The 13,419-nt window shown below is 39.6% G+C and overlaps 1 protein-coding gene across 6 annotated transcripts in view; it reads left to right on the top strand.

Annotated features, from left to right (window-relative positions):
* Positions 1-13,413, top strand: part of TDRD12 (tudor domain containing 12) — a 69,482-nt gene extending 56,069 nt beyond the window's left edge. For all 6 annotated transcript variants that reach the window (XM_061594293.1, XM_061594295.1, XM_061594296.1 and 3 more), the window contains exons 23-33: positions 1,085-1,272; positions 1,902-2,112; positions 2,791-2,883; positions 3,839-4,008; positions 5,383-5,567; positions 6,649-6,703; positions 8,480-8,578; positions 8,775-8,888; positions 8,972-9,125; positions 9,210-9,276; positions 10,420-13,413. In XM_061594293.1, the coding sequence (XP_061450277.1) occupies positions 1,085-1,272; positions 1,902-2,112; positions 2,791-2,883; positions 3,839-4,008; positions 5,383-5,567; positions 6,649-6,703; positions 8,480-8,578; positions 8,775-8,888; positions 8,972-9,125; positions 9,210-9,276; positions 10,420-10,523 (1,440 nt within the window). In that variant the 3' untranslated portion in view covers positions 10,524-13,413. The remainder of the gene's footprint in view (positions 1-1,084; positions 1,273-1,901; positions 2,113-2,790; positions 2,884-3,838; positions 4,009-5,382; positions 5,568-6,648; positions 6,704-8,479; positions 8,579-8,774; positions 8,889-8,971; positions 9,126-9,209; positions 9,277-10,419) is intronic.
* Positions 13,414-13,419: the final 6 nt, after the last annotated feature.

Here is a 13,419-nt window from a genome sequence, read left to right as displayed (position 1 = left end):
TTCTCTCAATATTCATGTTCAGAAAAATCATGTTGAACACACTCAAAGGAGGACTTCTCTTGATCCTCTAATCTTCCATGGGCCGGATGTTCTTAATGAATTTTTTTCATTAGTCTTGATAGTACAATGGTGGCGAATGAGCTTCTTTTCTGGAAATAACTAGATTGGGTTTCGTAATACACAAAACTGACGAGTTACAGGAACACAGCATTTATAGTTGCTGCTGTTCTAGGAAGATGCCTTGTTTTTTCCTTAATATCCAGAGTACCTACAGTGCCTTGATGCTACAGTAGGGCCCCGCTTACCGGCGTTCTGTTTTCTGGCGTTCCGCTGATGTGGCGGCTTTCAATGAGGGGAAATTCCCAGTTTTAAGGCCGTTTTTGCGACATTTTGTGACACTTTCGTGCGTTGCGCCCCATTATTTTCAATGCGTTTCACTTTACGGCGGCAGTCCAGAACGGAACCTGCCGTATAAGCAGGGCCCGTATATATATCTGAAAATAGATACAGGCCCTGCTGTCAGGCTTACAGTGTATGGCCCAAATTAGATGTGAACGTGGCAGATCTGTGTTCTCAAAAATCTATCTGCTGCAATTGAGTAGAAAGCAAGGGGAACTTTCAGTCTGATTTTAAGTAGCAAAGCAGGGTGTACAGGTCAGGGGCCTGAAACTCCCCCTTCCCACAACCGTCTCCCAAGGCTTTGTTTCAGATTGGGGTACTAATGCTGGAAGTGGGTCTGGCTGAGGGTTGTAGATTGGGACTACAGGGAGGAAGCCATGGGGGGGGGAGGTTCAGCTCCCTTCATGCACACTCCCTTATTGCTCCTTAAACTGGGCCCCTTCCTCACTTCCATGTTCTCTGTCATCACAGCAGGCCTGAATAAAACATGCAGAGGTCCTTCAGTTGCATGTCATTTAGGGCTGAAAGACTAGACTCTTAGGGGAAAGAGGGTGAAGGGAAATAATAAAGAAGAGAGTTGTTACAAGTGCCAGAAACAGGTGAATTTAAAACCATTGGCTTGTGAAAGTGCCTTTTTCCTGGAAATGTGCCATGCTCTTTTTCACATGCAGTTTTACTATTTCAGATACTACCTCTTTTTATTGTGGATGCCATAAACTACATTGGCCGCATCGTAGGTAAACAGAAGGATTCATATATAGCTCTTGCAGAAGAGATGAATGAGTATTACAAAAAAGCTGGCAATCACATCTCTGTTGACACAGTAGAGAAGCTAGCAATGTATGGATTACATGAAGAAAACTCTTTTCACAGGTAGAATGTTTAGCTTATTCTGAAGATAAATTATGGCGTAATGTAGTTAGTGGTTATCTATGCCAATTAACACTATTCAAACTTAGTCAAGATGAGGTACAACTAACAATGTAATGTGCACAATATAATTTTTTTAATGTTCAGTTTACTCCTAAACAGATTGCTTTGGTAAAGGCTTGCTAATGTTCCACACTACTTTCTTTGCTAATGCCTGCAGGATCACATGGAATAGCTGAGAAGCGCCTAGCCTTAAAATAACTTTTTTTAAAAAATGTGATCAGAAATCTTTAAATGTAGATTGGTGCTGGAGTGGTTGGTACAGAGGGGAAAACTGATTTGTCTTAACTGGTGATGTCACAGACACTATTCAGTGTGACAATTATGCAGTCTCAGTAGCATCTCAGTAGCAATGTTGACACCATGCGGGTGGGGGCGGGGATAGAGACTGCATTTTACTAGCAGCACTGGGTTGCAGTTTGAGTCCTAGATTTATTGAAATCTGGAAGGAAGTTTACAAGTGTAGCATCACCTCTCAAAAATACAATGTATGTACAAGCACTTAAGAGTCCTATGTGTTTGTCTTAACTGTTGGAACTTTTCCACTTCCCCTTTCTTCCATTCTCTTAAAGGGTTCAGGTGTTGGAAGTGGCACCAAAGGAAGGCAACTGTGTGTTTTATAGTATTCATATCAAGTTTATAGACGAAGGCAGATTTGGTCAAGTTCAAAATTATAACTTGCTTAACTTACCCGAACAGTTCCAAACTTTGCCCCCTCAAGCAGTGGAATTTATTGTTTGTAGAGTTAAACCTATTGATAATGAAGTAGAGTGGAATCCAAAAGTAAGTTTATTCCTCTTGTTATCCTCAGCCAGGGGTGGAGGGGAAACAGTGAACTCATTTGTCCATTTAAAAATAATAATAATCTAACCTTTTCCCATATGTTGTTGTAGTGAATTGTGTTATGGTAAACAGAGGAGTCAGTGCCTAGTTCTATTTCAAGAATGGCTAGTTAAATTGTTTTCCTGCTTTTGTTTATTTTTGCAGTTCACTTCATACATACAACAAACTAGAAAGGGTTGTTGAACTTTTCTCATGTGTTAATTCTTTTTTTAAAAAAAATAGATTGTGTATTCAAATTTGTTTTATGCCATATAACAAATATTTTACTTTTGGGGAAGAAAAGTCAGGTGTACTAAGCAAAGCAGCTGAATACCAATTCAAAATGTAACATGTAGTTAATAACGAAGTATCAAATTCAATGTGAAAATACACATAATTATGAGGTGACCATAGTAATGTGCTTCAACTGTTGTCCTCTGATTTTGCCAGCCAGTCTGGTCAAGAAAACAGCTAGTTGAACAGCTAGTAGAAGAATGCTTTCCTTTTTTCCTTCAGCCATAGCTTGGAATTGAAAAGGGGATGATAGTCTGTGGCTTCTGATCAGTATTAAATTAATATTAAAGCTGTGGTCTTTGTAAGAAACACATTTCCTATCTGAAGGTTTTTGTTTTTCATTAGGTTACAAGATACATTAATCACAAGATCAAAGGAAAACTGCATGAAGCAAAAATAGTACTTGCTTTGGGAAACACAATTTGGGTGGATCCAGTGGTATGTAATACAATTATTAAACTAACTTCCTAATAAATTCCTAAGAGCTTGGTACTGAGGAAACTGTCATTGCTTTTGATAGAAGTATGGTAAACCCCCTCTGAATACCGCTTACCATGAAAACCCTATTCATAGGGTCGCCATAAGTCAGGATCGACTTGAAGACAGTCCATGTCCATTTTCCATGGGGTAGTTGGGCAAGTAGTTTTCTCTGTGTAATAGGTTTGGCTCGTTACACTGACAATAAATCTTGACCACTAGCTTTGTGTCTATATTATCAAGTTGATACCATGGGAGATATAGGTCTAAAAACCATGAAAAGGACTGTAAGTTGAGGTTTGGTTTTGAAGTGTCAAGTATTGCCATCTTTGTATTTTAATAATGGCTAAACAGATTTTTAAAATTGTTTGAAACAATTTCCACAACATTTGGGCTGCTGGTTTTTAGCAGAGGAAAATAGACACAACACACTTTTCACAGTGGGGCAGCTATCACTTTATTAAGCACTTAACCACCGCATATTTGTTGGTGATTAATACATTAATATATTAACCAGTTAAAGATGTTGTCCTCTGCTGCTTTCCCAACTATAAGTGAGACGCAGTTTGTGTAGCTTTTCACGTTTAATCTAAGCAGTGTTGAGCTATCAATTGTATTATTTAAGGGCATTTGTCCTTCTGGGTACCAGATATAAAGAATGTGCCCAATTACCATGTCCATCTGCTGTTGGCCGGACAATTCTCAGTGCTGCTGTCTCCAGTAAAAGCTATTTTGTCTAGTCAAGCTGGCCATCTAGGGGTCAACTCAAGTTGATAGTTAGAGCAATGGGGAGATTGGGGAGGGAGATAAGGAAAGCAGGTCAGTATTGTGTTCATAACTTAGAAGACTGAGGGATGAAGGAGCTGCAAATGAGTGATGTGAAAACAAACGCTGTTTATTCATAATTAAATTTCAGGTTTGTGTCACCAGACTTCTAGATCTGAAAACTTCTATCTATGAATATAATATTCGTTCTGAGATCCTGTCTACAGGAATGGGAATTGACAACCCAGAACACACAAATGAACTTCAGAGATTATTTAGAAATGCTGAAATAGCTCATGAAAAAAAGGACTTGCCTGCATTGTGAGGGAATAACCTTGATTTCTTTTTCTTTTTAAGAGTGAAAGTGTTCTTTGCAGCTAAATAGGGTTCATATGTATTGAAATTAGGACGTAACAGTCCAGGGTCATATTGAGATAATTGAGGTTAATGAATTGCATTAGCTGGAGTATTGTTCTCCATAGCTTTATGGCACTTAAACTTTAATACTGTTGGGGTAGCCTTCAGATGAAGGGTGCTTCAAGGGTGTTGAAGTAATTTTATCTGGGGTGGATATGTCATGAACATTAGTTACTTGGTTTGATACTGGTTTTATTGTATGTTGTATTTTTTCCCCAGGTAGCATCCCAACAGGTGGGATGTAGCACCACCTAGCGTCCAAAGGCAGGAATGCACAGAAGTCAAGACTTGGTCTGTTCTTTCTGGTTCTTGCCCCAGTCCATTCCTGCCTTCGTCTGAGGTGCTTTTCTTCAGCTTAGCATTCCTTAATCCTCTCTTTCATATCTGTTTTGTATTTTATTTTAAATCTTACAATGTGAAACACCTTGGGAGGGCTGTATAGTTCCGAAAGGTGTTATATAAATTAGGGTGGCTCTTATGTTGGATACATAGGGACAAAGGACTTGCCTATCCTGGTGTCCTATTTTGAGAGAGTCTTAGAGCTTTCACTAGTGTCTGGACTACTGTAAGAAGCAAGTGTGGGTTTTCTCTGAGAACGCTGCTTTTTTTTTATTGGGTTCAGTACCAAAACCTGCCTTTGTCTTGAACATCTTGAGTGTCTGGGGTAAGTGTGGGTGGCTTCTACTATGGTGGCTTTTCAGATTCATTTCTAAGATAAAAATTAACTGGAGAGAGAGGAAAGCTTCCTTCCTAGGTTAGTCCAGGCCCAACTTCCAAACAACCCAGTAAGCGAAGTTGAGTGATTCTTTCCCAAGCGGCATTGTGCTAGTGTCTTTTTTCAAGCCAAAAACTCAGGGCACACTAAGCAGGGAGATCCCACTTAAGCCTTTTATTTTGTCATTTTCTTAATCGAAATCAGTCTACCCAAGATTATTTTCCACCAACAAGTAGAAAGACACGTATCTGTACATCGGGATAAAAAAGCAAGTTTGGTGTGTGGGGGTGATTTTTGAGCTGAAAAATTACACAGCTAAAAAGCAGTGAGGAAGAAGGATGTTTAAATACTATCTCCCATGCATAGTCTGCCCTTGCTTAAGTTTTTTAAAAATAGGAAGAATCACAGAACATACTGTTTAAGCTTAAATCTGCCTTTTGTTGTCTGGAGACTGAAGTCACCCAGTGTCTGGACCACTACCCATCCAACATGCAAAATGAGAAATCAGGATTCATTTAAGTGGCGTGTACTGTAATATTTCTCCCCCCCCTTTTTTATTTTAGAATACATCCTCTTAAGTGTAGAACAAGTGAGCAGACTACATCTCCTTCACAGAGCATCTTGGATCAGGCTACTCTCGATTCTGAGGCCACTGAGGAACAAGTCACATCCAGTGCACAGGATGCACAAGAGAGTGACCCCCTTACCAAAGATAGCTATTCTCCAGCAACTTTGCAAAATCATTGTGGTAAGTATGCAACCTTGAGAGGACCTTGATTTTTATTTTATATATTTATTATGTATATATCCTACCTTAACTCCAGGTAGCTCCAGGTGGAGAAGCCATGGGCATGAGTTAGATGCATAGAGGGTACTTTGCTTTTACCTAGGCAAAACAGTGCCAAATAGGAAGACGAAGGCAGTTCATTTCCTTCTCACTGACAAGGAAGGTTTTTGTTTCTTCCATACCCTACTGGTTATATAACTATATAAACATAGATCAGTGGGGAAAGTCCTGCGTTTGAGTAGCAAGGCACCTTCCGTTATGGGAGGGGTTACTACTACAGCCTTTCAGAGCAGTGCCTTCATGCAAAGAAGCCACATGGGCTTCTCCTTTGCACAACTTTGGGAAGCTCTATAAAATTTATGTCTTCTCCTTGGCAGATGCTGTAGAGTGTTCACTGATTAGATCCTGATCCACTGAAGGCCAACTCTAGGATGACACTGCTTTTTTAGATCCCCAAAGTTTGGAACATCCTCCATGAGCCACAAGAGAAAGGTTTTCTCATAATTATTGTGTGAAGCATAGTGAGGAGATACTCATTTTTTTCTGTAAATGACTTTCCTGTGCTACATCACAATTTAAAATTTTCTGGCAATACTCTGGCATTTCTAAATACCATTGATAAAAGCTTTTGTTTTAGATAAAAGGTTTACTCTATTCCAAGGGCCTAGTGTGAAAAGACAGAATGTTCCTGAAGACTGTCAGTCTCCAGATTTGGAAAAAACACCGAAAGATAAACCTTTCTTCTGCCTTTCACCGCAGGAATTTTCATCTGAACACCACTACTAGACGTTCTCCCCTTCCCACCTGGGGGCTCTTTCCTTTCACAACCATGCTTATTCCTTACCTTGACTAGCAGTACCCTAGTGTGCCCAGTCATTATCCAAACAGAAAGTAAATTATCTGGGCCCTCAAACAGCACTTCTAATCAGCCAAGAGGAAAATATCAACTGTGAAATCTTCCAGTTGCCCATAGCTTTATTGAAGTTCTATCTTCACAGTATGTGCTGTGTAAACATTAACTTGTGTTTTATCCTTAATTTAGATGAAATGGCTGCAACTAAGAAAGCAGATGAACCTCTACAGCCTTCTCATGAATGGTATCATTTACTTATTTATTTATTTGAGCTTATATCCTGCCCCATCCCAGGGTGGATAGCAGTATTTTTTTCTGTTCTGCCTTTCTCTATCCCTGGCCGCCAAGACCAGTTTCATGCTGCTTCTGGAAGCTGTATAATCATGGGTTGCAGTAAGTCTTAAGGGAAAGTGAATTCCAAAGTTTGGGGGTGGGGAGCCTCTGAAGAGAAGCCTCTGTGTGTCCTTATTTGGCACACAGATGTTGAACTTCAGAAAAGCATCCATGGGGTGGATATATGCTAGATCTAAGCTGGTCTGGGTTTTCTGAAACCCAACATCTTGACCTGTGCCAGTGCAGACAGTGGGGCAACATGCTCCAAATGACCCACTACTTCAGCCTCAGAACTGTTAAGAGCACCCCTGCATAAAGCACATCTAGTCTAGCCTTGAAGATACAAAGGCGTGAGTGGTGATTGCTAGTTCCCTGGAGTTGTGCAGAAGGCACTGGTTAACCTAGGAGAGGCAGGGACACGTGAGGTGAAACTGAGTTCTATGCAGCTCCACAAGGTTCCTCCTTCAGCTTCTTTGCCCTACCTCACCAAGAAAGAGCAGCTTCTTTTTTTCACACAGCTCTTAACTGTCTCGCTGCTTAATGTCTGTTTTTTTACTTGTTCTGACCATTTTTTTCTTTTATCTGCAGCTCCCATCTTGTCTGTTTGATATTTAAAAAGTCCTTTTTATTATACTGAATCTTTTTTCTTTCTGTCAGCTTGAATCTTTCTTTTCCCTGCTCCCTTCTTTTCTGGCTGACAGTGAGTAAAATACACATAGGAAAGGCTGCTAAGCAAAAATATATCCATATTATATGCTGTGAGGACAGTTCTTAGGTGGATTTTGTGGACTGGAACATTGCTGTGCCTTTGCCCACTCTACCACCTTTTGTGGGAAGCAGCAGAGCAGTGAGAGTGTCTGCTATTTGTTCTGAGTAGGCCAAGCAAATTGCCCCATTCAATTTGCAGGAGATGGTTCTGGGCTCTCTCTATATAGCCCGTTGCCCGTGTTTGGGGGGTTTCGGCCAGGAGCATCACCGCTCTGTTCTTCACCGTAAGGAGATTATATTTGGGAGTGGAGGAAGCCATAGTCGGAATGGATTCCTGCCTGCACCTTTTAGAGCAGCGCCATCTTGAGTCAAGGACCTTATTAGCAGTTCCTTTAGCCAGCCACCAGGGAACCACACGTTTTTCCAAAGGCCTGGAATTGGCATTGTCACTTTAGAACAAGCAAACCAAGTGTCATATTCGCTGTTCTTCCCCCTGCCCCTCAGTTGTTACCTGGGCCATCCATGGACAATAATGTAAGCATTTGGGAGCACTTTTGGCTTCTTGGGGTTGGTTGGGCAAGTCCTATTGTTCTCTCAAGTCTTTCATGCCTCTAGGTAATGGGACATGAGTTCAGTTACCATGAATGATCTTTATTTTATTTTATTTATAAAAATATTTATATACTGCCAACTCACAAAACAACAGGGTAGTGCACAGAATAAAAGTTGAGATCTGTATGATTGGTTATAAAAGTATTAAGCTTAAAGATTTTCTTTTTATCTTGGGGGAGGAGGGTGAGCTAAATAATCCTGTTTAAGCCATGTTTCATTGCAAGACTTCACAGTGTGGGGTGGCCCTCAATTGTGCTCCACCATCCCTCCTCCCCCCCTCCCACTTTTGCAAATAGTTCTGCCATGTTTGCTCTTGTCCATTCTTCTTGATGTAATGTTAATTATTCTTTTTCACATGGATATTGAGTCCTATTACAGCAGTTAACCAGATGCTTCTGAAAAGCTCACAAGCAGGATATGATGGAGAGAGCCGTTCCCAGTTTGCCGCACCGCCTGATCATCGGAGGTATACTGCTTCTGAATTGAATGATCCATTTAGGTTGCAATTTTTGGTATTACAATACCTTTTACTGTATTGTGGTATTTGGCAGTAGCGCCTGTTGGTTGTAAACTAAATTGTCACGAGGAGCTTTAAAATGTGTATATAGGCATTTCTGATTTAAAATCAAATACATTTTAACCACTGTTCTTAAATTTTTTAGCTTCTTTCCAACAATAAAATGGTTTGAAAAGCAGAACGTTGTTGTCATGAAGATAAAATTACGAAATATTATCAGCTATGACTGCAGTTTTTTTACCCAGAGGATCATTTTCAGGTACATAGGAAAGATTTTACCGATAGAAGATAAAATACGATTTTGTCTCTTTATCGCAAACTAATATTTAAAAAACTTGTCAGTGCTTCTGTAGAAGGCAAATTTTATTTGGCTGATATGGAGCTGCAGGAAAATATAATCAAAGAAAAATCAACTTGTGTACTTAAGAATGATGAGCCTGTGATTATCCTTGCAAAAGAGAAGGAGGAACCTTGGTGCAGCTTGCTGAAACACAAAGTAGGTTGTAATTCAAAAGTGGTTTACAGTTCTTAAGACACTGGTATTGTATACTGAAGCATTCTTAAATGTTTCTTCCAACAGAATCCGCATGTGTCTTTTGATTTTGATTACTTGGACGATTCTGAAGAGAAAAGTCCCTTTCCTGTTGGTAAGCCACTAACTGCATTTTATGTATACACTCTTTGGGGATGGAGGTTATAGAGGAGTGGATCACTTCTCTCACTTGCTTCACAGCAAGGGTGTGCAAATTAGTTCTTGCTTGGTCACCTTCAGGGGCAGGAGCCATCACCCATTGCCTGCTTCAAAGCAACAGGATTTTCACAGTACTCAAGCTCTGGTTTGGTTTGGTTTGTTGACGTGACAGCAGCCAATATCAGCACTTGTCTCCCTGACACTTTATCTGACCTTAATGAAGGCAAAAAATGTCTGTGATATATCTGTTGCATGCTCCATGGAGGAGAGGATGAGAGCTGGCTGCAAAGAGGAATGGAGCTCCTGAGCTAGCATCTCAGGCAGGCAGCATTCTCCTTTTAGCTGGCAATGGTGTAAATCACTGTTTTTCTGACTCGTGGACAGAGGACCTGTGCTTGCAGGGATATGGGGGAGGGGTGCATGTGCCTCTGTATATTTAAAGACACGAATGGAGGTGATGACACTGTGGGGTGCACTAAATGTGTAATGAACAGCTGCTATCTCTGTTTTTAAAAAATGTATTTATTTGCAGATGGCTGGGGTGGGTGATTTTACATTTGGGACCACAGGTGTAAGTCTTCTCTCTTCAGCTGCAATCCAGATGCAAATCGGTCAGCTTTGAAGCTTAAAACGTGTGTGCGCGCACATACACGTACATCTCTAGTGGTGCCAGCAAAAGCTTTTTTGTGCGCTTCATAGCCATGTTGGCCATTTTTGTCAGGATTGCATCTGGGGATGGAAAGGTTAAACCCCTCCCCACGCACTGCAGTCCTGATGTAAAATCAGCCTCCATTATCCAATGCCTGTAATTAAATAAAGAAAAAAATGTAGCCAATTACTGCACAATTAAAGTAACATCTAGTTTGGTCCTTAGTTTACCAAGGATTAGCAGGTTTTGTTTTGTCTCCTTTTAGATATGCCCCAGATTGCAGCCTGTGCATTTTGCTCCATAGAACTCAGAGCCATTAAGAACAAGACAAGCCCCTATCTTCATCATGTTGTTCTGGGCCCTGATTGTTGGATGTCCTGGATTGTAATAGAATGTTGAGAACTGGCTTTTCTAGATCTGTGCATAATATGATGTTTTTTTTTTAACTAGGCACAGGTCCTAAGAAAGTGCACCAGGTTGCCACAGTGGTATGTGAGGAAGAAGAGGAATCCTCTAATGACAGTGATACCGAGAGTGATTTGTCTGCCTATTAATTCTGGTTTGGAAATGGGGATTACGATTCAGTTTTTCACACGAGAACCCACAGTTTAAACATTCTCGCAGGCTCCAGCAGCATGGATGGCATTTCTGTAATGAAAGGATTTTAGCTTTTTAAACATCAGGATAAATTGTACATTTTGACCATGATTTTGAAAATGGAGGGAAGGAAGTTTGCTCTTAGACTTAACTGCCATAGGTAATGGTTGTATGTACAAATTATTTTAGTGAAATTTAATTCAAAGTAAATATGGAATTCGGAATAGAAGAGTTGTGGTGACATTTTTGCAGGTTACACATGTGCTAATCTAACAGTAAAACCTGTGAAGGGATGCTATGGTGAAAATCCCTTCTTTTTGTGGTTGTTCTTGGATCCTGTTTCACAAAGAGCACAGCTTTTGGCCTTTAAAAAAAGCCCACAGATTTTTAAGCCTCATACAGGTATTCAGACAAAAGCAGTTAAGAGCAGAAACAGTCTGTGGAGCAACATTCCACTACTTAAATGTAGCTTAGATATCTTGGTCAGTGCAATCACCAAAACATCTTCCCTGATTAATGTTATGTTTGAATCTTCTCTTTTAGAATTGTTCCTATTTTTATAATGCCATTGTAAAGCATAGTAAGTGATAAATACAAAGGCCATTCTAAAAAATGATGTTGTCAGAATGAAACCGTTTTGGCAGTGGAGAAATAACGTGCTTCTGTGAAATGAATTTTGGATTTAGGTTACAGATGGAATATGTTGCAGGAAGAAGCGTTTACCTGGAAAAGTAAATTGTGAAAGTTCAGTGTGTTCTTATTTCGATGAGGTTTCTGTACAGTAGACTGGAAAACAGATAATGGGTTTCAAAATGGGTAGCCATTAAGCCAATTTAATAGCTATCCCTTGTAACACTGGTACTTAATATGGTACACTTATTCTTTGTTAGATCGTAAGGTGTTAAACTATAAGATGCTTGTTAATGAGAGCAATCTGTACAAAAAACGTTTTGTTTTCAGAGTGTGAGAACTAATTGGAAAGTTAAAATAGCTGATTTGTTTAAGAAACATGTTAATTTGAAAAAGGTTTCAAGTACTTTGTTCATTTTCTCGTTTTCAGGTTTATGTGTTTGGTGTGGAATTGTAATGCATCAGTGTGTTGGTCCAAACATTAATTTTTCCCAATCTAACAAGAAGGATAATAAAACAAAAACAATACCATAATAATAATAATAATAAAATAATAATACATCTCCCTGAAACACCAATATTGAAAGCTCTTAAGCAATTATAGACACAACTTGTGCAGAGCATTCTTATATTGCATATGACTGTGTTGGCATAAAAAGATGGGGGTGTATGTTTGGACACTTAAAAATATGGCCTTGGAATTGAAGTGTGTGTCTGCTTTATCTCCATATCTGGAATTCTTCATCTGCCCTCAATTCTGAAGAGTAACAATGCCAGCCAGAAGCTCACAGTTGACAGTAAAGCCTGATGCTGTGAGGGGCTGACATAATAACCACTTAATCAGAAGAACTAAAAATTATAATAAAGTACTTCTACAGCATATAGAAGCTTCTGGTTGTCCTGTTGGGTATGTAGACATAACTTAATATGATAGTCCCTTTGATATATTTTTGATATTTTTGACAAAAGAGCTGCCCTGTTGAAATAAAAAAGAGCATTGGATAAATAGTGACTTCTATGCAGCTGATGTGTAAAGAGCAGTGCATCCTTTGGCAACTTAAAGACCAAAAAATCCACTAATATACTAGCACTGTCAAGGAAGGTTGCAATTAACAGGAATTCAGAAAGGAAATAGCTGACATCTTGTATAAAAACTTGACCGATAAATCAACTAAAGTAGCAGAGGGGGGGGAAGTACTACAAGATGCTGTAGTCTGTGACTATGTAACTTCCCAAACTGACCCCGACAAGTAGCATTCTGTAAGAGAATTGGCATAATCTCTCTGTGAGCTACAGGTGTGCTGATTTGGCACATTCTCTAGTGCCTGCATCTTAATTTCTAAATGCTCCTAGTTCTCCAGTTAAATATTCGCACTCTACATTGTCAAATGTGTGACAGTGCAGCTAGACTGCAGTATATTCTATAAAATGTAGATGTCAGCAATAATTGAGCTTCCCTTGTGCCACATGACTGACCCACGCAAAAGTATAACCCCACACACCTGCAGGAGCAAATAGCTTTTGTTTCCTCATAGTAAAAATAGGAAAAACTCCCAATTGTTTAAATAGCTATTACAAACAGCATTTTACATTTTATTCACTATAGTATAACACTTGGACTTATTGATATAACAGCTACTAAAGGGTTTATCACGTCTACTTAGTTCAATGGGGCTTACTCCCAGGTAAGTAAATATAGGATTGCAGCCTTATGTGGGAGCTGTACTCAGTGGGACTTGCATCCAAGTAAATGTGCATAGGGCTGCACTCTTTTCCCAACAATTGTTTGGAATTCATTTGAATTAAAATCAATGTTGCAGGTCAAAGAAATTGCAGGGAAGGCTATTTTTGCTCAAAATCCCTTCTATAGATAAAGCAGCATGTGAGTGGAGAAGCAGTTTGTGGGATTGGTGGGATCAGAAGGGGAAATAGGCCCCTCCTGCCACTGTTTATCCTGCCATTCCTCCTTTCAAATGTGCAATCCCCTGGTTTTTATTTAAACGTTTAAGACACTGGTCCCCTCTATCTGCCTTGTAGAATTTTGTTTGCTTTTTAGCACAGCACATTTGGCATTGCAGTTCCACGGTTTCTTATAATCCTGTTACAGTGTATACTAATGAAAAGCATAATACAACGACTGGTGATTGTTTAAGTGCTTGGCTTTTCATATGACATGTTATGGAAAAGGTGATTTATGCCTTTTAATAAAAAGTAATAAACAGC

This window comes from Rhineura floridana, chromosome 13 (assembly GCF_030035675.1).
Source record: "Rhineura floridana isolate rRhiFlo1 chromosome 13, rRhiFlo1.hap2, whole genome shotgun sequence".
Classification (NCBI taxonomy): Eukaryota; Metazoa; Chordata; class Lepidosauria; order Squamata; family Rhineuridae; genus Rhineura; species Rhineura floridana.
Note: the sequence above shows the minus strand (reverse complement) of the source record. Positions and strands in the feature narration are given on the sequence as shown.